Source organism: Gymnoscopelus braueri (genome assembly GCF_963280865.1).
Source record: "Gymnoscopelus braueri genome assembly, chromosome: 17".
NCBI classification, from domain to species: Eukaryota; Metazoa; Chordata; class Actinopteri; order Myctophiformes; family Myctophidae; genus Gymnoscopelus; species Gymnoscopelus braueri.
Genome location: NC_137617.1, coordinates 22,086,380 through 22,114,376, shown reverse-complemented (window position 1 = coordinate 22,114,376; position 27,997 = coordinate 22,086,380). Strand labels below are relative to the sequence as shown.

General features: G+C 41.6%; 1 protein-coding gene across 1 annotated transcript; it reads right to left on the bottom strand.

Annotated features, from left to right (window-relative positions):
• Positions 1-6: 6 nt before the first annotated feature.
• On the bottom strand, positions 7-27,995 carry lmf1 (lipase maturation factor 1). Its single transcript, XM_080455190.1, has 11 exons — positions 27,868-27,995; positions 26,821-27,130; positions 26,692-26,702; positions 24,799-24,947; positions 14,281-14,346; positions 7,361-7,528; positions 7,078-7,258; positions 5,231-5,384; positions 4,658-4,841; positions 2,327-2,439; positions 7-1,574 (listed from the first exon to the last, which is right to left on the bottom strand). Exons 2-11 carry the CDS (start codon positions 27,069-27,071, stop codon positions 1,388-1,390), a joined length of 1,464 nt encoding a protein of 487 aa, XP_080311316.1. The 5' UTR covers positions 27,072-27,130; positions 27,868-27,995; the 3' UTR covers positions 7-1,387.
• Between the last annotated feature and the right edge of the window lie 2 nt (positions 27,996-27,997).

The following is a 27,997-nucleotide window of genomic DNA, read 5'->3' as shown; positions in this document are numbered from 1 at the left end:
TGTGAACCATACACATTTTATTATGTGATACATTATGCAACAATGACTTCTATCTCCAGCAGCTCAACGTGTACTTTTTCTTTTTACACAAATAGTCATACAATTTATAAAAAAATAAAAACATTTGATCATAAATGAGACACAATATATGCGCAAAGCATCCTTTAAAAGCCCAAACCTCATTGAGTGCATAACTGCAAGTATTACATTTCTACAAAAAGTCTGGTTATCATTCAATCAAACAGATGTGATAACATTCATATGGTTGGTAATGGTTCTGGGAAACAATGATGACAACTTTGATTAATGTAAAAAATTGTTTTCATTTAGTTTTATTTGGATTTCAACAGCGCAGACAGATTGACAAATCTAGCCTGGGCTTAGTTGAACCGTGAAATGCCAAACCTCAACATCAATTTACATCTCATTGGAAACTTAATGCAGCAGCTTGAGACAAGCTTTCACATTAAATTAGTATCACCCTTCTATAATGAAAAGTTCAGAAGTTACGTATGAGTATGACAATATGTTAATAAGACTTCTTGACCTTGACCATCCAATTGCACCATATTGATACAGAGTTAGAGATCTACAGTAATATATGAAGTTCCATGGCCTTGCGTTGTGATTTGATGATGCATTGTACTGAGTCAGTGTGGACAGTGACATACAGTACATACATAAACAACTGCAGCCACAACATGCCATATGGTTGTAGGGCTGCTTATCCAGACCTAAATACACTGGTTCCTCTTTTTGGTTAGAAGGATATGTGTTCCACACAGCTCCCTAAACAGACTATTATTTGCAGAATTCCTGGCCTAGAACTTATGTTGAATGTTTTTGAAGTCTTCCGAAGTGAAAAGATTTATCTTTTGGAAATTATACAGCTTTGTCCACATCACTCACACAATGATATAATTGCAACGTTTGTCAAAAAGAAAAGCACAATATAGCGATATCATGCAGTGTTACACTGTAGTGATATCACTACAGTGTTACACAGCATAAGATGGGCAGGGGAAAATATTTAATTTCACAGTTCACTAAGTGGAGGTAGATTTTACCACTCTTCTCGCTGTCATACAGTGTTTTACTGTACATTCAAATGGCAGTTGATATTTACAGTTCTTCAGACGTTTTAAAATGATGGGGCTCATCGTTTGACGATGAATGAAGTCTAAAGAACCCCTGCAATGTTTTTTAATAGTTCAGCTAGCAGCATAATTCAATAGTTGACATTTTGGAACTCTCCATAACCATTCTTTCAACTGGAAGAGTACACCTCTGAGACTACTTAAAGTCGAGTGCCCTCATTCAATATGTAACCTGTACCTGACCAGTCAATTAATCACTGTGCGATTTTTGCAGTCCAAAGGTCATGACTTTACTTCCTGTTTGTTGGTATGTGTGGGTGGGGCCAGTTCCTGGACTGGAAGTAGCCCCTGAGTCCCTCGAGGTCGACGGCGGGGAAATAAGCGCCAATCTTTTTCCTTAGCCACCACTTCCCCTGCACTGCACTGTCACTGCCTGGTTGGCTGAACTTATACCTGAAGTGTTCTCCACGTACCCATCTGAGGAGAGGAAAGGAGAGGGGGAATGAAGAGGAGAAGGGTGAAGTGGAGGGGAGCAGAGTCTATCATAATCCTTTCTGTACATATTTGAAGTAAACACACATTAGATTTCATTCCACCAGAGGGGGCTAGAGACTATTATAAATGCTCTGTGGGGTGGCAGTGGCTCAGGAGGTAGAGCGGCTGTCTTGTGAATGGGTGAATGTAATGCAATTTGTAAAGCACTTTGGGAAAAGGTGCTATATAAATGCAACATCAACATCAATCATTTTGACTGGCTGTCAAAGTCAACCATCTAATACCAAATAAGACACCCCAGCTTTCCTGGGATCAAACCCTGCCAGAACCTTCTCCCTTGTCTCCCTCTTAACTTTCCTAGAAGGCTGAGTGGACTGTCAACTAACGTTACATTTATTTCTAGCCAGATTAGTCAAGACACTTTTGGTTACACTCCATTGAAACATTATTTCCAAGTTACTCAGAACCCCAGGTATTTAACTTTTCATCACAACCACTCAATACAAACACATTGCTGCGGTTTCCAGGTCAACTGTGTTTTAACATGTTTTTTGGTGTGTGTTTTTTTAAAAGACTGCCCTGTAAAAAAGAAATCATCCTATGATGTGTCCCTAGCTAAATAAACCGAAAGACTGAGCAGAAATCGAATCAGCTTATGTTGAGCCAAGTTCTTAGTAATGAGACAGACAATTACAAATGACTTTGCTGTGTGCCCTAGTTGTATGGCTGGTTACCTGGGGGCTTCTCTGCCCTGGAAGGGGTTGTGGTCTAAAAGGCACAGGACTGTGGTGTCGTTGGACAGCAGACGGCCTGCTATATGGATCACCCATTCACTCTGCTCATACGTCTGTAAAGGAGAGAGAAAGACAGAGAGGAATAGATTCGTAAAGACAATGAACGATGCTGGGGGGGTGGGGTTTACTCTTCTTTAAAAAGAGTCAAACTAATACAATCAAAAGTGAGACAAAAAATAATGTTCAGCTCATGTGGGAAAATAATTATTAATCTACTGCCCTCTAGTGACTACATAGAACATGGTTATAAAAATGCAGTATGTGGATAGAAATTGGTCTCAACCTTTTTGGCTTGTGAGAGGAAAATGAAGAAATGGCTAAATACAATCTTCTGACACAGTGGTGTCGCAATGGTGAACTGGGACACCAAACAATGGTTTCTTTTTACATTTTAGGCTTCACTTGCTGGCTGATGCTAAAGACGGATGTAGAAAATGTCACCACAAATATCAGGTATATGATGTTCTTTTCTGTTTACATTTAGTTTAGGAATTAAGCTCACATCTGTGTCAAGATTGACCAAAAAAACAAGACTAAAGGTCCTTACACACCGGGGCGATTTTTTTCATGCGAATAATACGTTTTTTTTAAAAACCTTATAAAGTCAATGCAAGCTTCCACACCAGTTTCGCAGAGCGAAAAAAGCGTCTTTTAATTATTCGGAACGAGTCTGAATTTTGCGTACATTCGCATATTCGCCGGTGTGTAACCGCCTTAAGGGTGGGCTGCACCAACTAATCAAGGATTTGTTGATCTAGGTTTTATTTTAATTCAAGTTGTGTTACATAACGTAATTTTAAGCATTAAGCATTGCTTAACAAATCAGTGATTAAAAACATTTTGACTGCCTGCCATGATGGATTGGCCTGTGTAATAAACAGTAACAATGTTACTCTCTTGAGACTTATCATTAGCATAACATTTTATTATTTTTTTGAAAGAAAACTGGTATAGACATATGGTGAAAGTAGTTTGTGCAGCCAAAAAAATTATTATATAAACAGTATAGAATCATCAAACATTTTTTAGATTCCCTAATATTTTCTGAGGTTAAAGTAGTGCAGCAACAGGATAAAAATCACACCCAGTGTGAAGTGGGCGGTGTGGTCATCACAGTGGTCATCATAGTGATGGAAGCTCACTTCCAAAAAAAGAGATTTTTGGAAGTGCATAATCCTATTTATAGGTTATTAATGTCATCATGTGTCTCGCTAGCCAGTCACAGTGCTGAATAGAGTCAGCCAATAGAGTCAGCCAATCACAGTACAGCTAGGGGTGTACTAATGAGCCAATCACAGTACAGCTAATGAGGTGTCCCAACCCCACTTATAGGGGCGGCTACACCGCCCAAAAATGTATCCAGGTTACTGTGAAAACTAAAACCAAGACCGAAAGGATAGTTTTAAATGTAAACCTGATTATTTTTGGGCGGTGAAACCGAGGTTTGGAAAAATGTACAAATATCCTGCGCTGTGAAACCGCCCCTATAAGTGAGGTTTGGAAATTTGTACAATTATCCTGCACCGTGATTGGCCAATCACAATCTATTCAGGACTGTGATTGGCCAGTGTCACATGACACATGTGCATAGCCCTATATAAGAAACCATAACTTGAAAAAAAACATAAATTCGTTTTTTTCAAGTTATGGTTTCGTCCATCATAAAGAGTGTTTCAATAAATTTATTTTTCTTTTGTACATGATTGGTTGACTCCATTCAGTATTGTGATTAGCTAGCAAGACACCGCCCACTTCACACAGGGTGTGATTTTTTAACTAGGCTTAAAGTTTGTGCAACTGGATTCATAGACTTAGATTTAATACAGCTTGTTGGTGCAACCCACCCTAAGAGTCTAAAACCCCCCTTGGTTTGAACAGACCGACATTACAATAATAAAACAAATTACGAAGTGCCCTTTGGCCTAAGGCTGAGGAATGGCTATGGCGTCACCAAAATCAGAACGGTTAATTCTCCAGGGAGCATGAAAGTGGTCTGCAATTTTCATGTTAATCCAACTATTATATATTGAGATATCTCAAGTCCAAGTGGACATTTTGATATAAGGGAGGCCATGTGGTCACCAAATTCCATGACAATCCATCAAGCAGCTTTCAAGATATGGATCGACGGACAGACGGACAGATAGTCATTGGACGGACCGAAGAAACAAAAAAGCCATCTGCTAGCTAAAAACAACCACTAAAAAGAAGAACCCTATGCCATTCTGCCACTCATGACCGAACATATAACATAAAACAGTGGTTCGTCACCTGGAAAGCTGCGAACCACATGAGCCAGTCCAGTCGGTAGTGGTAGGGGGAGATGAGGCAGGGTCGACGGTATACGTCTCCTGGCTTACATATGAACTGGTACTCGTCCCACACCGCCTCAGGGTCCTTGGGATCTGAACTCAGAGTGCCTTGGAAGATCACCTCTGTCCGCTCCTTGGTGATGCTGAAGAGGGATGGATGGAGAGGAGGAAATGTGGTGGTCAGGGTTAGGTCAGGGTCAGTAGCACTTTGAACACAAGTCCTACAGAGCCTGTAGCCAAATAGGGTTCCCAAACAGTGTGTGCCTTGGGATTTTGTGACAACCACAATATATATATACATATTTATAAAAATGTATTGTACCTCATTATCTTTAGCCTTTGTCTCTAAGAACAATGCCCCACAGAGACTTCTTTCTTCTGCCAATCCAACACCTCGCAGTACTTTTATTTATTGTTTATGTCAATAAATGAGAAGTGGTGAAATGGAAAGGCCTGCCTTTAATAGACAGGAATCTTCCTGCTCTCTGGACCAAAGGCCCATGTGACCTTTGATGGACCTACAATACAGTACCTGCCAAAGGCTCCGTAGGTGTTGACGATGCGTAGTGGGTCAAACGAAGTGTTCATCACCTGCCTGGAACTCAACAGGTTCAACACCACAGGTATGCTCAGCCAGCCAATGAGAATGCCCAGGGATATGTTCACCACCCGACGCATCAACATACCTAATACAGCACGCACACACACACACACACACACACACACACACACACACACACACACACACACACACACACACACACACACACACACACACACACACACACACACACACACACACACACACACACACAGAATACAGAAGAAATGGTCAGAGAGAGTGTATTGTGTGTAAGTGTACAATATTTCCCTCCACAATATTCCCAGAGCAGGAAAAGGCCTAGCCTGTGACATCATGGTTTGGTTTCGGTATTGACAAATGTTTGACTAGACGGCTCCTAATTCCATCATACCCACCTGGCTACTTCATCACACACCTCCTCCCATGCATGTTAAAACCATTAGTCCAACATAAGCTGATATTTCACTTTCAAATGGGCTTTTAGGGTTTAACACAATGACTTAAACACTCTTACATACAATCTAGTAGGCTGTTTTATATTCTGTTACATACAAGCCAACATAGAACTAAAGCCAGTAATGGGTCCGTTGGGATCCATTAGAATGGGCTCAGTGTTGCTTTTACCACATGTTTAACCACAGTATTTAACGTAAGAACGCGAACTGCATCACATTCAATTTCACTCTGCATCCAGGACTGTGGATTATTATGAACTCAAACACACAGCCTCCACCTGTCTCTCTCGCTCTTTCTCTCACTCTCTTTTTTTCTCCTTCTTCTCCTGGCTTCTGCAGCTGTCTAAGTGCCAGATCCTCCCCCACCCCACCCAAATGACTCCTATGACTGGAGTAAATACCCGCTTGAGCCAACTACACACATCTGCTCCTGCTGTGAGCACTATGAACGACAAGTACTCAGAGATACTTGGTGGAGAAGCCTCATCTACCCCTGCTGACCTTCAATCGATTCTTTCAGGGTACAAGGCCTGCTACCTCAGTATCTTGTACTTCTTAATGAAATCAAGAATCACGAGGGGTACAGGTACAAGCAGCAAGATGTTGGTGTGACATGTTCTGAAAGACTGTGCTACGAGCAGCAATGCAATATACAATACAAGATGATAATAATAATAATATAGATAATACTGGATTGTAATGAAAATAACAATAATAATAAATAAATAAATACATTAGGTTATAAAGTACAGGTAAGACACGCTCTGTAGCAGCAATGTGGAATGTGCAGAATTTAGGGGGAGTATAATAGAATACACGGTGAGGTAAGGTATACAGATATATATACAGTACATCAAGTACTGTACACTTATCTAAGTACATCATATAAGTAAGTATATAACAGTGTTTGGCTGTAAGTAACAGTGTGAGCAAAACAAGCATAGTTATTTATGTATGAATGCAGTTTTTTGTCCTTGTCCTTGTTCAGGGCTCTGACAGCCACAGGGAAAAGGCTCTTTCTAAGCCTTGAGCTCAGGGCTGTAAGACACCTCATGCGTTTGCCAGTCCGTATCGTCACAAACAGTCCAATACTCGGGTTGTGTCTGTCCTTCATTATGATCTCGAAATAAAATATGGGAAAGCAAAGTAGTGACCGACCCACAAACTATTTTAGTTTCTGTGTTCTATGTATTTAGGCTGTGTGTTTCTAAAAAGGAGACCAGGTCACAACTGATCTGGTATGCAATGTGAACTCACAATGCGACGCGTAGATCTTGTAGATTGGATAATCGTGGTATTCGTCTTATGATGAAGTGTGTGTGTGTGTGTGTGTGTGTGTACCTTTGGTAGGCTCAGGGGTGCGTCCGTCCATGTCCTCAGATTGGATGTCCAGGGTCTTGTTCTTGGCTCCACTCCCTGAGCCAAACAGGAAGCCCAGTGTTGCATCGTCAAAATAGGCCAGACTGGGAACGATGGTCACCCAGTTTAGGAAGCTGAGGTTCCCACTCACTATCAGAGTCACCTGGAGGACACAAATACACATGTAGATTTGTAATCAATTGATTTCCATTTGGATCATGTTTCTCTCGTGGTGGAAAGAGTAGAAAGAGAACAAAAGTGATACCTGGAACAATATCTGGATAGCTCCATTGACCATGCACATCCTGCGGCCCAGGAAGGTGAAGAAGGGGAAGATGAGCTCAATCAGGTGGTTCGACATAGTCTCAAAGCGGTGGAACCACCATGGTGAGCGGTGCATGTAGTAGGACATGGGGTTAGGCACCGGCTGGGTCTGGAGACAGACAGACAGACAGACAGACAGACAGACAGACAGACAGACAGACAGACAGACAGACAGACAGACAGAAAGAGAAACAGAGAAGACAGATATTTAGGAGAGAAAGGGGGTGAGGAGGGAAGCAGAGGGATTAAGGGAAGAAAGTAGGAGAGGAATGGAAAATGGAGGGAACAGGGGAAGGAAGGGAAAGATAGAGGGAATGAGAAATGTTGTAAAAGAAGGGACAATGTCTCACCAACATAACTTTAGAGGCAAAGACTTAGTCTGTAACACACACACACACATCTGTTCTGAGGTCAGTGTCAGTTCTCTGTCTCTCGAGGGATCGTACTGGAGAGGAAGTGACCACTGACAGCTCTGTTGTCAGTTTAGTGGTGAAACACAGAGCATGTCAGTGGGGGGTCCCATCAGCCACATCCTTCCTCCGCAAATCACAGAGGGAGTTGGAAAGGGAGTGACTCCATGCAGGGACAATTTGGGGTCACAGGGGGAACACCTTCCTCCTCAACACTTTGACTTCCAGGTCAAGCAGTGAGATTCTAAACAACAGAGCAAAATGGCCCCCTGGTTAATGAAGCACAGGCACATCCGTATACTACAACTCTGCGTGTTTTGGATTCACATGTCAGTGAGTTATTAGCCTGCCCCAGCGCGTCTGTTATCTGGCATAGAGGGGCGGATTCAAAATCTCAGGCGAAAACATCCGTGGGCTCCCATTGGTTCACCGATCTGTGCGCCCGCCCCTCCTCCTCCCCCAATGTGCAGCATTGAGAACATCCGTGGGCTCCCATTGGTTCACCGATCTGTGCGCCTGCCCATCCTCCTCCCCCAATGTGCAGTATTGAGAGCCCTGACGTCACAACATTTGGAGCGACGCCCACTGCACTCTGGTTGGTTGGGGAAATGAAAGGTTGACTCCCACTTCCTATGTCAGAAACGTCAACAGCTTGGTCCAGGCTTTCTTTTTGAGCAAAAATAAAAGCCTGGAGATCGTGGCTCCTGGCTAGTGAGCTATAGCTATTTTGCAAGTCACATTTGCTGAGAAGTATGTTTGGTTTGTTATTTTTCATATTAAACCTATGAATAACCGGTTTCCCCTTCCTCTGTATCTCATCTCATGATTTATTGTATTACTAATTGTATTACGCCTGAAACCCACCCCAAAAAGTGCAGCTCATGCTCTTTATTGTGCGTAGAGGTTTGTGCGCGATTGTTCTCGGCAAACCTGATCACAGGTCTGAAGTCTCGCCGGATTTGACCCGGGGCGAGCGTGTTTTGGGGCGAACGTTCTTGTATTCGTCTGGTTGATGTTATTTTCTTGAATGTTTTGCCTAAGTGTGTTTGTATTGTATAACTGTATTTGAGGACCCCCTCAAAAACAAGACATCTCAATGGGTTATTTCTAATAAAGAATTTCAAATAATAACATAGAAAAATGTTTTCACCTACTGTGTGGACATTGAATCAATACTTGTAGCAAATATTTTCTAAACATAGACAAGGAGAGTTGCCATGTTGTTAGCCACTTTGCTTTGGCATAAAACCCATGTCACAGACAGGATCGGTGAGTAATTTACAGTGTGGGGGTGGAGGGGCATTTCCACATCTAAATAAAGATGGGACCTTATTTAGGTGGAGGCAGTCCTGCGTAAACATCGACAAGACCAACAGGGCTTGCATAGTGCTGTGCCTGAGTTTGAGCGAGTTTATGTGGATGGCCATGTACTACTATGTTTATAAGTCTGCGTTTGCCTGTGTGCATGTGAACAAGTTATTGTGCTGTACTGTACATGCAAAAGTAAAGACAAAACAAAAATACAGAGTGAGTGAGTGTGCAAGTGTGAGTGTGCAATGCCCATATCATAAGGATGTTTGAGTGAGTAAGGGAGTGAGTAAGGGAGTGACTGACTGACTGAATGTGTGAGTGGCTAGGGTTGGGATCCGGAAACAGAGAAACCGGATTCAACATTGAGGAACCGGAATCGGTTCCATGATAACTTCCATCACATTTGGAATTGATCACACCGTCAGAGCTGGTATGTGGTCTTCTATCACGTCAATTACAATACCAGTGGTTCACAAACGTTTTAATTTCAAGGACCACCATAACTCTGAGTACAAATGGAACCAAATGGACCCGTAACTTATTTTTAACTATACTGTATATGCCCGTAACTCAGAGTTACAGACCTTTAAGGGTCCATAATAAGTAACCAAGAGGGTCCCTGGACCTCACTTTGAGAACCACTACAATAATATGTATGCAATAAGTATGGTTGAATTCGTATTTATCAAAACTTTTACTGAAGGCCAAAATAGTGTATCATTTTAAAATATAGGAATCGTTAAAGGCAACCGTTAAGGAATCAGACCGTTAAGAGGGAATCGTTAAGGAAACGGAATCGTTAAAATCCTAAAGGCTCCCAACCCTAGGAGTGGCTGCAGCCGTCGTGATGGTGGAAAAGTTGTGTACACCCAAACAAAGTTAGGCGAGGAGCTGACAATTAGGCTCTGGGAAAACAAAATTAGCAGTGAAAATAAAAACAAGGGGGACAGCCGTCACACTTCGATGCCCTCATCATCATGATGTATATTTAAGGAATAAAAGCCGTCCAGTTCCACGACATCCCCCCCACTCCCTTGGAAAGCCCAGGGCAGAGAGCCTGTAACCTCAGATAACCAAACAACCCCATCTAGCTAGCATTACAACAAACACACCAACACAAACACTGGCAGTGCCAAATGTTCACCTCCACAGCCAGTCCCAGAACTAGGGTGGAGCAGGGTGGCGCATGTGCGGCTTCGGGGGAGTAGGGGAGGGGGATTTGTAGTTCTTTCACAGGTCTGAAAGAGCGCAGTGTGTCAAGAGAGGTTAATAAGCCCACACCTGGCGCCAGTGGCTTCCGGTGCTCCGTTTGTGAGTGTGTATATGCACACGCGTAAGTGGGAACGAAATTCAGTTTTTGTGTGTGCACACTTGTGTGTCAATATGTGGATGTACTATAAGTGTGTATGGTTCTGTGTGTGCAAGTGAGTGCGTGTACATTATGCATGGAGGAATGTGTGTCCATGTGTCCATAGAGTATATGTGTGCGTTTAGTATACGGCTTAATTATGTAGGTACATGCATACAGTACATGTTCATCTGGGGATGTGTGTGTGTGTGTGTGTGTGTGTGTGTGTGTGTGTGTGTGTGTGTGTGTGTGTGTGTGTGTGTGTGTGTGTGTGTGTGTGTGTGTGTGTGTGTGTGTGAATCTACACTACAGTACATTATGCTGCAGGACGTTGGGAGTTAGTTGTTGTACAAGGAAACATGCCCAAAGAAAATAAGATACTATACTGTATGTATATCCTCAGGTGATGACATGTTCCATGCGTATTGTGGTTTTCCATTAGTGACCACTGATCAGGATTCAGGCCAGGCTAGTTCCCCCATATAATCCCATTTCAAACAGCATTTCAATACTTCCATACAATATTCACTAGCGATATTTATTTAACCCAGCCACGAGAGGCTCAGTTAAAGGTAGGGTAAGTGATATTTTTTGGTTAAAACAAAAAGTATTTTGTTAAAAGGTTAAAGCACATATTCTGATAGTAATCATTGCTATAGAGTGTTTGTTCAGTAATAGGAGTCTCCCCGTCTCTCCAGCTCTTTAATAAACAGAAAATAAATTTTCCGGTAGGTGTCAAAATCTCAGCCAATCCGGAGAAAGTACCACTTTTTAAGCTTAATTTTGATAGTGTTCCAGTCCAAATTTGGCTGCCCATTTCTTAGTGTCATCACTTCCAATTTCACTTGTTTAATCTATATCCTGATTGAGTTCTCTATCCTGATTGGATAAAATTGGAAATGAAACTGAAACGAAAATGCATTTTCTGTTTTATAAAGAGCTGGAGAGACAAGGAGACTCCTTTTACTGAACAAACACTCTATAGCAATGAGTACTATCAGAATATAAAGCTATTTAACACTTATTTTAACCAAAGAAAATCACTTACCCTACCTTTAAGCTGTTGGTTTGTGGTTCTGAACTCTCACCATCACAAGTCTGCCTTTCTTTGTACTGTACAGTCTATTATCACAATACTCAACAATATTTAGTTATTCTGTTTTCTGCCTCTTTATTGATTATTGACTAAATATTTTCATTCATAATCAGCTCAACAAGACCAAAGTCCACTCAAAACCTCAACAAGCTGTGTCCGGTGACAGGTTCGAGATCTATCTCTGGACCCACATGTACCTCGAGTGTATACAGGTCACTTTCATTACACAACACTGTACTACAGAAGTAGCTTTCACTAATTAGCCCAATCAGTACAAAGAAGGGGGGCTAGCCGGTGTGGGTTTGGGTTAGAATGAGAAAATACTTTCATCAGGCTCTTCATGCCATGATGAGAGGACATCACCGTTTTAGAACGTATGGGTAACACATTGAGACCCTCAACAGAGATAGTCAAGCACTACAGAGGAAATAAGAGGGTTTTCTTGGCTGTTGAGTCTGAGAATGAATGGGGGCATGTTGGGGCAAAGACATGAGACTCTTTGCATTGTCTGCATCAATAGACTGAGGCAAAGGCAATGTTAGGACAGAAATATATAGACATGAACCACATAAACATAGCGCTGACTCAACCCATAGTGAGACACACACACACACACACACACACACACACGGACAGTGCAATACAAAGAGGTGCTTAAATCAGAGACTACGATGAAATGGAAACCATAATCTGTCAATCTCCACATGTAAATATAGGCCTTGATATTTTAATGTACAAGTTTGTTCCCATTAAAAACCTTGAAAAGGGCACAGAGACCAAAAACCAAAATAAGCTGAACTTTTAAGTAGAACTGACTCTCCTCCACCATTGTACTCATTATATTGAGTCACCTAATTACGTTTGATTACACAATGGATGATTTCAGCCCGCAATCTGATTAGTCAAACCCTGCCGATAATTCCCATGGATCTCTGATTCATGAATCCAAGCTGACATTTGTGGTGCCCACAGTTAGTTAGTTAATCATTTTTATTTCCTTAACGGTTCCTCTGTACACCTCATAGATATTGCATCATCATCACTCCCTCTCAGTTGTCATTGCTTTAATATGTCAGGGCTGTGTTTTGCGACGGTTTTAAGCATGATGGAGGATAGAGTACGTCAAGTAAATCATTCCCAAATCACTTCCTTTGGTCACACGCTGGTCCACAAAAATCCCCAAACCACAACAGCAATCCAGCCCTGCAGGAGCCACGTCTATTACAGCCTGTTTAGTTTGGGAGAGTGCACGTTTGTCTGTCTTTGTGTACTGTATATATATGCCCTTTATGTTGGTATGCCTTTCTGTGTTTTATGCCAGTGTGTGTGTGTGTGTGTGTGTGTGTGTGTGTGTGTGTGTGTGTGTGTGTGTGTGTGTGTGTGTGTGTGTGTGTGTGTGTGTGTGTGTGTGTGTGTGTGTGTGTGTGTGTGTGTGTGTGTGTGTGTGTGTGTGTGTGTGTGTTGTGCCTGCTACAGTATGTGTATGTGTGTTTGTATATGGCTCTCCACAGTATGTTCATGCATATACATGTGTGTGCGTGTGCGTGTGCGCGTGTGTGTGTGTGTGTGTCACCCCCTTCTTTTCAGTCCCATAGGAGCCAATGTATTCCTGTCTGTGTTAATTACAGAACATGGTCCTTCTAGCTTCCCAGCTCAGCGGCTCTCTGAAAGACAGGCTGGTGTGGTCTCAATGCGGTTGAATGTCCCGTGGGGAAAAACAAACATTAGACAGGGCGAAGACCACACGGCCTGTGTGAGATGCTGATTTATTGAAACCCCAAGACAGCGGTTACCATAATGTGTTGCCACGGTGTGGTCAGGATAACGTGATTTTCGCTGCCCTTCTGTCATCGTTTAGGAGACAACGGCTAAGGGAGACTGTTTATTGCCGGGTTGGTCTCTGTGGTGGCGATGGTGTCACGCAAAAAGAAAACTAGCCCCGGAGAACATTGGAGACGCGGTTATTGAGAGAGAGACTGGTTGGGTTTTTTAAACTTTGTATTGTATTTACAATATCACATCAATATACCCCATACTAAATAATACTACAAGATGCAGGGGTAACTCTGAATACTTGTGGCCAAACAGACAGGAACACCTGGAAGGCACAGAGGAAGTGAGGTCTGGTGGCTGATGAAGAGGTTTGTTAATGTAATCTACTTATAGATGGAAGACAGGACGTTGATAAAGATCATCTGCTTGATATATTCACAGATTGCTGCACTGATCACTGATTGCTCTTCAATGCAAACACATGCAAGAGAAGAATCTTGACAAAATATGCAAATAAGAAATAATACTAGACTATGTTCTGCAAAAGGACTTTGTGATCTGCATGAATCATGATGTATAGTTAACATTTTGCGTTATTGGTGAAGTAAGAGATTGGTTGCGTGACCTTTGGCAGTCCACACTTCGGCTGACAAAAGATTAGAAACATTCTGTGAAACTTGAGTTGTATGCAAACTGAAAACTGTCATCATAATGGAATGTTGTGTGGACATGGGCTGAAGCTTGATCTTCTAGCCACTCAGAGGTCTTAAATTAATTCTAAGCAAAGTGAACGTCACAAAGGTAATTCTACACAAATGTAAACAACTATGTTTACAGTCGCTTGTTTGCCAAATGTTACAGTAAGTTACATCTCAAACGTTGGTTGTGTCACATTAATATGTGCTATACAAACACATACATACCTCATAGTGATAGTCCATGCAGGTGAGGTCTCTCCAGCATTTGTCCCCTCTGATTTTGATGAGACCCTGGAAAAAGGTAGGAAATATAAATGTCATTGGATCAAAGCACTGACACTATTTGACAACTGTACAACAGTGGCCTTTGTAAAGGTCCCGTAGTACTTTCACTAATTTCCTTCAGTCATGCAGTTACCCCGGATCTCGTGCATTATGACCATTTTTCCTTCAGCTTATCTTTGTAGAATCAAATTAGTATCTTGCATAACAAAACTCGTTCTGAGCCAAGTGGATCCCACACCATTCTGTGCAACATCTAAAAAAAAGGCAAACGCTGACTTTCCAAAAGAGAAAGAAGAACATGCAGTTAAAAAAAGTACTCCAGTATTATGCCCAATTTATGCTTCATCGTGCAATAGTGTTGTGCACCGCAAATAGCAGTACCACCGTACGAGGAAGTATAAATCAGGCTTTAGCCTGAAGATTTTGAAAATCATGTGCAGGATAAACAACCGTGAATCTTTCAGAAGCAAATCACATTACAGATAGTTTATCAAATCAGCCATATTCAAATCACACATCCTGTTCAAAATTGACCATGCAAAAATACATTTGGACTTCAAAACAAATCGTATTATTTGGTCCTTCCCAAGTGAGCCAATAAAGGGGAGCTGACGATCGTTCAAGAGCCCATGACTATATTTATTTTACTTGATTTCTTTAGATGTCTACTTCAAAGACTTTTTGAATACTTTTTGGGAGTATCTGGGGTAAAGTAGAATGAATCTCGGTGCGCATTATGCTTTCCCAGTGAAACTCCTTGCTGCCCGCAGTGTCCGCCTCCGGTGTATTAAAGTATCTTACAAAGTAGTTCAGAAACCAATCACAGATGCTTTTATATTTGATTGTATAATTGCATTTGTGGTCAGGATAAAAGCAATCAGCTAAATGGCTAAAAAGGTAAATGTAAATGCAATTACAGAAAAAAAAACACTCAAACGGCATCTGTTAAAAGTAGAAGAAATCCTGTTGTGTCAAAGAAGAAGAGGTTATTGTGAGAGATAAACGCTTTTCAAGTACTTGAGCGCTGTGGTGTTATCCAAACATAAGAGAAAGATTGTATTGAATAAAAGAAGGAAAGAAAGGGTGAGGGTGGTGACGGTCATTCCGGGCTAATTCATGTGCAACAAACTGTTTATCACTGAGCATTCTTGCATTGCAGTGACATTACATGTAATCTAATAAGGCTCGCAAAAATGTGATTCCGTTAATGAGGAAGCTACTGCTGCTTCTCCCCTCCTCCTCCTCCTCCTCCCCTCACCCCAGTCTCTACATCTTCACTCCCCTCCATTCTCAGTCCTCGATTCAACCTTCAGCCAATTTCTCCCCTCCCTCCTTCCCATCTCCCCCATGCCTCTCCTTTCCTCTCACGTCCGCCTCCTTTCTTCTCCCCTCATCGTCATCTCCCCATTCTATCCATTGTCTACCCCATTCTTCCCCCCCAACCAATTGCTGATCTCCTGTTCTTCCTATTCTCTCCTGTCTCCCTCCCTTTTCTACTTTCCCTCCTCTCCAGTTCTCATCAACTCATCGTGGAAAATATAACCGCATGTCAGTTTAGTCCTGTCCTTTTCAACAATACCAGTTAAGAGTAAAGATGCTGTGAAATCACCGGAACCACACTGGTACCACTGGTGGAGGACTGAATACCCACAGAGCCTTTTCTCCAATCCCCTGGCTGTCTCCCTCCCATATTTCCTACAGTACTAATGTGTCTCAATTAATTCTCCTTCTAAAAAAAGAAGACCCAATACATGTGAAGAGAGAGAGAGAGAGATGTTAATTTAACTTTAAAATGAGAATTTTACCGTAGGTTTTAATTTTCCTGTGCCCCATGCACAGCGCTACTGTCATTCATGAACATCTGAGGCACATTGTCTCACCACTTGCACGATTGTTGTTGTCTATAATGTCTGTCCAAATTGACCCATTGTCAGCCTTATGATTGGTCCCTGACGGATCAACCAGCAGGCTTCTAGTTATGTCCAGTCACTATACTGCACCCGACATGTTCCTTTTTACAGAGGCCAAGTTTAAAATAAGTGAATACATTAAATATCAATACGAGGCAACTGAAAAACAAGTTTTTTTTCAATGGTAGTGGATGGAGAGAGAGGATTTTTGTCAAACTAAGCAACAGCAACCAATGGGCGCGAAGAGGGGAGAAAAGCATTCATTTGTATTTCTATGGCTGAATGACAAATTAAACAACTTGAACTTGAAAGACCCATGCAAATCCAAACTATAGACTGAAATACATGTCATCAAGCACCTAAAACACATTTTGATGGACTGACAATTTTTTATTTTGAGAGAGAGAGAGAGAGAGAGAGAGAGAGAGAGAGAGAGAGAGAGAGAGAGAGAGAGAGAGAGAGAGAGAGAGAGAGAGAGAGAGAGAGAGAGAGAGACACACACAGACAGACAGACAAGCCCTGGTTTAATGACGCATCACATTGTTTGTTACAAAACATAAATCTGCTGATATGAGATCCAAAAGATCCATTAAGTTAAATTATACACAGGAGAGAAAAAAAGGGGGAAAACTGAAAGAAAACCCATACAAACTTTTCAGACATTGTTCTTTACATGTCTGTTTACTGTCAATGCTGGCCTAAGGCAGAGTTCTACTGAAATCCAAGCTTTGACTGATGAGGGTGTATAATGATTCTAGAAAACCACAATGAATCTGGGCAGCAAGGTGTTTTGGTGTCAATGCCATGAACAATGAATAACAATTTGATGCCACAGTCATTATAAAGTGTGGGCACAGGTCACAGGTTCAAACCAGACACATGTCCTGCTGGAAAGTCACTGAGAAAAAACGCTGAAGGCTTTACCTATTCACGCATTAGAATTCCCTCTGAACAAGTATAAAAGTAAGAACCTTCACTTAGAAGACCAGAAATAGAATCAGATCTTTCATATGCCAGTGCCTGTGTTTTTCCACCCGATGAAATGAGCAACTACTTGTGCTCACCAGGACACAAGACTGTCAATATTGACACATCTGCTGGTCATGAGGCTGGCTGGGAGCGCAGAATATAAATCATCCTCAGCTCCACTTTGCTAACTGAATTTAAATGGGATATTTGGGTGTTAAAATGTTTTAAGGCCAAGATGATGATAATCCAATTCAGTCATGAGATGCTGAGTGTTATCGATTGCAATCCTTAGTTCATCCCATTGGAATGAACATGGCTCTACATCTTCTGTGTAGAGAAATGTTATTAGTGAGATGAATTAAGTATTTTAACAAGATAGGGGGCATTTAGAGGTTTGTTTCTAATCAAAGCATGCCAGACAATATATTTTTAAGATCCTAACAAACTTCTAATTTATGGCCATCCTCTTCCTCAAGGGGAGGAAAAGGATTTGTTATGCCTCAAGGCATATTATTTGTTATGCCTCAAGGCATAACAAATACATGGTATTTGCCTTGCATGACATTTGTCACCATAATTGGAAAAAAAATCCTGACCACGACAAATTAGGTACGGTACATGATTCCAATAAAGCACAAAGAGTTTTGTTCTATGAAAGAAAAGGGAGCTGGGCTTGTTCCAAGCAGCTGAGGTGAGACCACAGACCCTGCTCTCCAGGTACACACTGAGCATTTAGTGAAGCCAGCCCCAGCCATTTCCTGTCAGACAAACTGAGACGTAGGCTGCCGCCACCAACTATAAAAACTGAAAAAGACAACATATAGAGTGGTGAAGTGATACAGAGACAGTATCACTGGTTTGGTAAGTTGTAAATCGGATTAGAATTTTACGAAGAAAAAACTAAGAGGGAAGGATGTAGTGAAGAGAAAAAAAGAATGGAAGTACTACCTGAATGTAACCATGGCGGCTCAACGAGGGCCATTCAGTTCTTAATTTATCGAGTGGATGGTGGATTATTACTCCTTCAAACGGTCCATTAAACTCCCTCTCATCGGTGGAGTGTTTATACCAAAATGCCTTGCAGTTATGCAAATAAACCTGACTTGTATTTCAAAACAAAATTAAGCAAAAGAACAAACAAAATACATAACCATATGTAACGATTGTGAGCTAGAAATATATAGTACATATATAACCATCTGACTGTGCAAGGTTAACATTACCGAATAAGAGATACGAAAAACATTTGCATGTACACAATCTGGGGAGGTCTACTTCTTCTAGCAGTAAACAGTTGTTAATCGTGTGATAGATAATTACAGTGACAAGAACAGCAGTTTCCATCTTGGGAACAAGGGAAAACAGGCTAACGGCATCCAAGTTTGAAATTACCTCCTCACTCCCAAATAACACTCCCCCTCGCTTATAAGGTCTCACAATCAATGTCAGCAGTGTGTCATCTGAGCGTTCAATCAAATGAAGGGAAGGCGCCATGCTAATTTAGAACCCAACGCAGGCAGGGATTTGAACCAGTGTACAGTCAGTCACAAACCCACTTCTCTAAAATCTAAGCTACCAGTGTACCAATTAGAGTGACAGCTTCTTAAAATTTGTTTTTTGACTGGACAGAGATTTTAGTACAACCTAATCACCTTGCCAGGCAGAGCTCAGTATTCCTACCCAACACTGCTCTGGAACATAACATCCCAGAGTCCTTAGCAACATTCAAAATGCTCCGATTGTGTCCGTCAATGGCCGAATGGTTAAAAAGCTCATCTCTGTCTGGAATTATTTGTGCCGCTGCTGGCCTACGACTGAATCCTGCAGAGTTTTCTTCCAAGATCCCCTCCCTCTCTCTAAGCTTTTCCTACCGTGTCTCAATAAAATAAATAAAGTACAAGAGGTAGTGGGCTGCCCACTCTCAGAAATGATCTGCTCTGATCTGATCTCAACATGATATTCTCATGGTGCTACTGTCCAAATCCACAACAAGACCCCAGACTCTGTATCCAACATACCTTTTCAGCTGCTGGCAGGAGGTTTTGAGAACAGTTCCCTCTGGCAGCAGAGAGACAGATATGATCCAGTTCAACTGAATCCCTGTGCCAATGTTTTAACATGAAACTCATAAAAACTAGCAGAGATCCAGAGTGCTGAACAAAGGGGTTGGCCACAAGATGCGATCAACTGCATTACCAACATAGTTTTTGCTCTGGATTTAAATTTCTGCACTGAAATTATCTCTGCCCAACCATGATGCCATAGCTCTATTAAAAACAAGGGCCAAAGTGCTCTCACTTTCTTTTGTGAAGATGTTAAAGACTATTTCATAATGGTCTTTTCAGTCTGTTTTGGATGGAAGACACATTTCTACTTCTATTTCTCTGGATATCGAATGCGCAATGCCACACCGATATAATCGGTGAGGCCTTTCTGAAAACAATAGCTGTTTTATAAAGTTCCAACATTGTCCTGAGGTGTGATCAACAATTCTGAGACAATGGAGGACACAGAGCCAACTTGGAGAGAGGCCAGTGTTCTTTAAACTGATCATCTGCAGTGACACAGAGATTAAGACAGGCCTGCAAGGAGACACTTCTCCTAACCCTAACTAACCCATAAACAGGATAAAAAGGGGATGAGCAGGTATTTCATGCTTTATGGGATGAAGACTTTACAAGACATCACATTTGCTGGACTGCAGTGCATTCTACAGAGTATTGTAGAAATTCACTGATTACTTTGAAAAACAAAAACAAACACATGGATGTATACAGTATTAGGCTAGATAAAAGCTTGTGCATGCATGTAGTTTTTGCACTGTGTTGAGCAAACTTGTGAATAAGCCTTAGTTGGCACTTGGCAGTATGGCGTCTAACCACATGGGCCTGCCATGTTTTCTGGGCATGTCATATTAGGTGAACATTTGGTAAATAGATTTGGTAAAAAAGAGGGGGCAAAGTATAGAGCCCTGGGGGACCCCAGTCAACAAAGTATATAGGGTTTAAGTAGCTATGATACATTCACATGCAATGGGCGACCAGGCCTTCTGTTCAGCTGCCCCTCGACTGCGTCATAGATGCATCATAGCCTACATAGGCCAAATGAAGTAACAACTGTTATTGGACTCAGTCTTGTTCTTTGTTAGATTTTTAATTTACTTTCATTATATAAGGTGTAGTTCCAAAACTATTGGAATAATCTGAATAAAGCAATAAGCTGAATAAGTGAAGCATGATGCAGAGTGGAGTGCCTCAAACCCTCTTAGCCCTCTAACCCTCTTGTAAAATCTTGGTAAATCACAGCCTTGCATGGCTTGTTGCCAAATGGTTACCGAATATGGCAAAATGAATATCATAGATGTATACCAATTAAAACAGTTTTCAATAACAATTTCACTACAAGAATGATTTTTACAGGCGCTCGGGTGGCGCAGTGGTAAAGTCCCTGACCACCACCATGGAGGTTGTGGGTTCGAATGAAAAATAATAACCTAAAAAAACCCAGGATGGAAAAGGAGCACACCTCATACCTTCTCTTATGAAAAACAAAATTGCTAATGGTAATACATCCATGGAACCAGTGTGAATATTGTAAATATATAAGACGTAGGCGCAGTGATTCTCTAATTTCACGTGAAATGAAAAACAAAAGGCTAGTATTAGGCTAGATAACAGCTCGTGTATGCCCATAGTTTCTGCTACAGTACTTGCACAATGTTGAACAACCTTGAATATGCGTTAGTTGGCAGCGTAGTAGTTAAGATAACCCATCGTGTAACCATTGAGTCTCAGGTTTGCGACCTGCAACAGTGTGTCAATGTGTCACAATCGGTGTGCTAAAGTGTCCTTGAGAGAGACTTGCTCACTCATTGTTTATTGCTCTGAGTTCAAAGCATACAATGTAAATTTGTGTCGACACAACACGATGCAACATTCTTACTGTTGTCTCTCTGCAGAGCAGCTGTGGGCCGAAGTACTGGCCGTTCCTTGCCCTGTCATGCATGTCCTAATTGTGTTTCATAGTTTAAATGCCGACACTGTCTTCCCATTACCTCCTATTAGCGACATTCCTGATCGCCCATCACCTGATGGCTTGCTGTTACTGATGTTATAATCAGTTACCATGTCACAGAAAGATGAAACACACTGCTTTATACAGCAGAGTTTGACAAAAGGGAAGCGCCCTGGGGGCTGAAGTTTCGCTTTGTTGTGGGTTCAGTTCCAGCTGTTGACCTGTGTTGTGTGTCATTCCCTTTTCTTTAACTTTCGTTACGGTTTCTCCCCACTGTGATTCCCTTCCTCTGCACCCCTCTCTGTCTGCTCTAATGCCTCAACACAAAAAAAAAGAAAACACTGAAGGGGAGTGGACTACCCTTTTTTCTTTAAATCAAGTCCACTATGCGGTTAAGACCTCCACCTCCAAACCAACAGTATACTCCCTGCTGAACTACGATCAAATTCCTTCAGAGCCTTCCTCCTGCGCCTCCCCTAAAATTACTTTCTCAGCTTTGAAACTGTCTATGTAAATACAGACAAAGGGATGCTGATCGGCCACTGTCCTTTAAAACAAAACAGCTAAAAACACTCAAGCACAGAGGATGAACTCGTGCTCACTTTATACTTATGCACTGCCAATACACTCATCCCCTCCCACAAGGTTCTTACTACTGAGGGGTCCTTTGAAGTGAGCAGCAGGGCAAGTTTGCAAGGAGAAACTATAACAGTCAAAACAGTGGTGGTGAACCACACACTGACAGATAGATAGATGGCCGTGACGGAGATGGGTCAGACACTGGGAGATCGCGGCAGGGTCTGTGCTGTCGGTACTGTATTGCACTTCAGAGGTTTTATATAAAGTCCCTGTGATGAAAAATCCAATTTAACATCCCAGATCAAGGTCAAACATTAGAGTTTCGAACAAAGAGAACTTTCAAGGGTTCTCATAAAATATTTTGACCAACCATTATAAATGTACGAGAAAAAGTTTATATTGGTGGAGAAGCACATTAGAAACAATCTGGCAGCCACTGTATACGTTCCTCTTCATGAATTTCCCTGCATCCATCCTGCATTGATTATTGCAGGCATGTCTTCCTTGATTCAATAGAGGTATAACACAAAACTCAAGACAATCCTCCAGTTAATTACCAGACCATTCCTTATGGCTTCCAATGGTTTAACCACATGAACCCTGGCGTCCCTATTCTGGGACAAACATTTGGCGAAAATAGCAGATCTACAAGCTCGCCACGCAATGCATTGTGAGCTTGTGAATTGGTTATTTTTGGCATGGAGATTTGGTGTAAAATGGAGCCGGCCTACAGTAGTATAGAGCCATTGGGGGGCCCCGGTCAACTAAGTATAGGAGGGTTTAAGTGCTTAAATGAGAGCAAAATGAGATAACCCCCGACACAAATCTTTTTGGGGATGGAGTAAAAGTACTGCACTGATTGAAGCGTGCTGCAAATAGTTAGACTGCTGCAATGGCTACATCTGTGAATTGGGTCTGTAGCTAGCAACAATCAAGCTGAATTGTATCCAACCATCAAAATTCTAAGGAATGTATGCTTCCAATCAATCTATAAAAGAAACAACTGGCAGTGGTACCACAATAAAATAACCCAGCTATTAAATTCTAGGAATTGCTTTTAAGCCACAATAATGTCTAATGGGATTCCTAGACTTCTTTCTGGTTTTAATATGCAGTAATGACTTTGTGTCTCAGGGGAAATGGATTAGTCCTTGACAGTTGTATGCACTTGAGGAGTGACGTATGGAGTTAAAAGAGATACAGATTGAGAAAGGGGTCAAAGACACTTTACAGTGGATGGTTTGGGAAATTAAACAAATAAATGTTTTGCTTTATTGTCAGCTACACTTACAATTAAGTGTTTAGAAACTAGTGGATTGAGAGAACAACACTTTTATTGTGCAGTAGATTCATTCCATTCTACAGTGACATTCAGGAAATTGTTAGCAGTATGGAGGACATGTGCAGGATAAATGGATGACAACTATATTCATACTAATAGGTAATAACTAGCCTCGCATAGCCAGACGATTAGAGCTCTCCGCCTACCGACATGTCTGGTGATATCAAAATGCAAAGTAGGGGCTAAAACTGGGTGGAAACAATTTGGGGAAAAACTATGCAAAGACTTTCATATTGGGACGGCATCAGGATTGGTTTGTGAAGGTGAAGGTTTGTTAGTGGCTGTTCTCACAGCTGTTTATTTTAGATGTCCCCAGACGTTTCAGTGGGCGGACATCTCTGATCGTATGACTGCACGAGACTAAGTAAGTAATAACTACTGTAGTAAGCACTAAGAAAGCAGGCCATATGCATAGACTTCTGCAATGGTTACTATTGTGTACAGTACTATTTTAATGGTGTTATTGCTCTCTCTCAGAAATTGTTTAATGTTATTAGAATGCAAAATAGAACGAGGTGCCCCCCAGGGCCCCCACTCCTTACGGTCTCAACAGGGGAAAAACTGTTGGAATTGTGGTAACCGCTGTGATTGGCAGCAGACTGGGTCTGCAGTCTAACATCCACCATGGAACCTGCCAAAGACCGAGACATGTTGCCTCACTGACCACTGATTTGAATTTCCAAATGTTGTCTAGAGTCTTAGTGGAAGACCGCTCCAAAGGAAATGTCTCAAATGGACACAACAAACAAGTGGAACATGTTGGAATGGAACTGTGCTATTGCTGAATGTTTGTTTCTTCATGTCGGCATGCAAGGTGAATTCAGGTGTGTGTGAGTATGTGTTTCTGTGTATACAGCTTTTCTGCTTAACCACTTAAACACTATATACTTTGTTGACCGGGGTCACCCAGGTCAACCCAGGTCTACTTGGTCCCCTCTTTTTTTCCCTCTACACCAATCTTGTCACCAAAAGTTCACAACCTGTCGCGTTCCGAATGTTCCCCTATTACGACATGCACAGGAAAGGGACGCTAGGGTTCATGTGGTTAAATACAGTATAGTCTGAACTGGCACCATGAGCGGCCTTGCTTCTTAACCACAACCTACCTACAGTAGGTGGCCAGTGACTTTGGCCATTTTCCTTCATGGAGTGCGTGACCCGAGATGATGTTGGTTCGAATCCAGCACATAACACCAATGGTTTTGATAATGTGGATTGGAAACTGGCCAAAGTCACTGGCCACCTACTGTAACCATAGTATAACTGAACGCCATAATAAAGAGGGGGATTTAGTACAGACTAAATTTAGCACAGTGACGTTAGTTGGTATCTTAGCATCACTAGCAAAGTGTTGACAACGACAGAGCAGACTACATTTAAAGAAGTGTAGAAGTGGCAAATATTAACAAATGACGATTATGACAGCAGAAATATCTCCATCCATTATCAAGGAACATGGACTTCTCCGTCAGCCCCAATATGTCAGGCAGCCCACGTAACGAAGTATGTTTGTTTGCCTCAAATGGCACAACATCACCACCCCCACCCCCTCTAAAAAAATTATAAATAAAACAAAGGTTCATTTGTAAATACCACCAAATGTTCAAAGCTTACAAAATGCCCTAGTGTGTGCTTGTTACTCACAGCTCCCAACATGATGCGGACAATGAGCCACCTGAAGGTCCAGATGGAGATGAGGGAGGGGGGGCAGCGACGTGGGACCTGGGACAGAGACCACAGTGGACACAGGAAGATGGCCAAAAAACCTGTCTCCAACAGCTGACTCTCCCAACCTGGAGAGGAGAGGAGAGACAAAGAGAAGCAGAGGGCAGAAAGGAGAAGACAAAAGATAAAAGAGAACATAAAAAAGAAAAGAAGTTTAGAGAGAAGACAAAGAGAGAGTGAGAGAGAAAGGGAGGGAAAGACAGAAACTGACCACAGCTATAACCGCCAGACATCAGGCTGGCGTCTCTCACGCCAAAGAGCCATTAACCAATCAACAAGCTTGCAGTGACCTGGCCGTTTATCTATGCCAGAACTCAGTCCATCCAGCCGTCTATTTATACCCAGTAACTCTCTGTCTCTCTCTGCGATTACATGCAAGACAATTTACTACGTTAGCCACTTCAGGAATCACCAAGAATCAATAAACATTAACGTTCTTTTTATACTCTCTCCCTATACTTATGCTCATGTTCTCCCAGACACAAGCACACTCTCTCAGCAATACACATACTCTCCCTAAACTATGTGGCCTGTTGCAGCTTAGAGTAGCAGATACTGCAATTTGGATTTTGTATACAATTTTGCAGCCTTGTTTTTTTTCCTTTCTCCCTTCCCATTACAATTATATTCAAGTAAATGTATTTGGTTTAGTAATGACTTGAAGCACTACAGTAAGTACCAATACACTTTAACTCTCTAGGTGAGTCTTTGTATTTTGGAAGGACTGAGGACTTTCACTAAAAGTACAGGCGCATGCAAATATGTTTGAGTGGGTGAGACATTTGTTCCCTAACCACAGTAATTATCACCAATAATAACCACCTAAATATAGCCTAATAACCACAATACAGAAAATACAAATTTTCTTGAAAAATGGGAACCTGCAAAACTACCTTATTTTGCGGGATTTTCTTAATTTTTCTGTTCTGCCCTTGTGATCATGTGTGTGTGTGTGTGTGTGTGTGTGTGTGTGTGTGTGTGTGTGTGTGTGTGTGTGTGTGTGTGTGTGTGTGTGTGTGTGTGTGTGTGTGTGTGTGTGTGTGTGTGTGTGTGTGTGTGTGTGTGTGTAAGAATGCACAGTGCAGGCTTTAATTCAAGCGACATCTATTAAAGGAGGAGTTCACCCAAAAAAATGACTTATTTTCTATCAATTGCACACCCCATGAAGCCTTGAATACATGGATTTATTTTGGTTGGTTGTTTTTGTCGCATTCCTAAGCCAATAATTTGATGCCCGGGTGTATTTCCGGTAGGAGACACAAAGAATCTACTTTGTGTCTCCTACCGGATACATTAGCCGGTAGGAGACAGAAATCAAATTATTAGCTTAGGAATGCGACAAAAACACAAATAAATCCATGGATTCAAGGCTTCATGGGGTGTGCAATTGATAGAAAATAAGTCATTTTTTGGGTGAACTACTCCTTTAAGAAGATTCAGAGGACAGTAGCAAACAGACACAAAGAGAAGATTCATAAGCTAATCATGGCACGGTGGCTCAGTGTTTAGCACTGTTGTCTCACATCAAGGAGGTTCTGGGTTTAAACCCGCCTTTCTATTTGAAGTTTGCACTTTGCATGTTCTCCCAAAGTTCACGTGGGTTTCCTCCTATACCAAAAGACATGCATGTTAGGTACAGTGCCTGGCAGTGTGGGTGACGAAGGCACCGGCGTTACAGGTGGAGGTGGTCTGTGCTCAGTGGCTGCCCACTGCCCCTTAATAGCTAGGATGGCTCAAATGCAAAAAATAAATAAATGCAAAAATCAATAAAACATAACTTATCTTTCTGATTGGTGTGTGAGGTTCACTTACCAAAGGAGTACCTAGAAAGAGAAAAGAGGGGATGAAGGAAGCTATAATATTGAACCTGAGGCCACAGAATGATGGCACATCTAATAATACTTAAACACTGTGTGTGTATACATGTTTCCATGAACTCACCACAGCTGTCCCACGCTGACTAGAGAGTGATAGAGAACCCATAACGTTGCCATGATCACCATATTGGCCATTCCAGTTACCAGGACAAACCCCGACAGTGCCAGGCCACATAGCGCGATGCCATCCAAGTTGGCATCCATATAGTTCCAGTCCATGAACCACAGGATAGACGGGGTGTATGCCAGTGCTGCCATGCCTATTTTGCCCCCCAAATAGCGTTTGACACTGTTGAGGTAGTCCTTGCAGGGCATCAGGCCTTGTACCCCTATCAGCTGCTTATTTTGGTTGTAGGCAATACTGAATGCTACAACTGGACAGAACAGGGGATAATGGGAGAGAGAAAGCGGTAAATCATCAGTGCTACTGGTTAATTAAATTCTGCAATGACATATCCACGTGTAACTATTACCAGTTATTACCAGTTGTTACCAGCTGAAAGCTGTAATTGTATATTCAATTGTGTAGTTAGGTAACCACACCTCCTGAAATATACAGTTATACAGTAGCAGTGGTGTAAAGTAATTAAGTAAATGTACTTAAGTACTGTACTTACAGTAAGACCAATTTTAAAGGTACTTTTACTTTACTGGAGTATTTTCAATACTTTTACTTCTATTCCACTACATCTGAGGCAAATATTGTGCTTTTTACTCCGCTACAATTATTAGAAAACTTGAGTTACTAGTTACTTTGTAGATTATTATTACAAAACATGCATTAACCACTTCAAATGAAAATAGCAGATCTACAAGCACACAAAGCATGCTGTGAGCTTGTAGATCTGCTATTTTCAAAGCATTTTTATACATTTGGAAACTTGTGAAATGGGGTATTCTGCAAAATGAGTACATTTACTTTCAATACTTAAGTATATTTTAATGCAAATACTTTTGTTCTTTTACTAAAGTAAATTTTGAATTCCAGACTTTTCCTTGTAACAGAGTATTTCTACATTGCAGTATTTATACTTTTACTTAAGTAAAAATTCTGAGTACTTCTTCCACCATCACTGTGCAGTTGTTACTCGCAGTTACAGTAGTTACTCACAGTAAATAAAGGCAATTGTGCGTAGCAGCACAATCCGAGTGAGCCAATATGTCCCAGTCTGCAACGAACCGAGCCTCTTCTCTTTCTCTTGGCATTTGGCCGTGTTTTCGTCCCCTCCATCCTCTTCGTT

What these genes read in the sequence shown, in the direction of transcription:
- lmf1 (XM_080455190.1), bottom strand. Translation starts at nt 27,071, where the DNA reads ATGCCCTGCAAGGACTACCTCAACAGTGTCAAACGCTATTTGGGGGGC. An exon ending in GCATGGACTATCACTATGAG is followed by an intron (nt 7,529 to 14,280) that starts GTATGTATGTGT and finishes GTCTGTCTCCAG; the next exon opens with ACCCAGCCGGTGCCTAACCC. An exon ending in ACCTACGGAGCCTTTGGCAG is followed by an intron (nt 4,842 to 5,230) that starts GTACTGTATTGT and finishes ATCCCTCTTCAG; the next exon opens with CATCACCAAGGAGCGGACAG.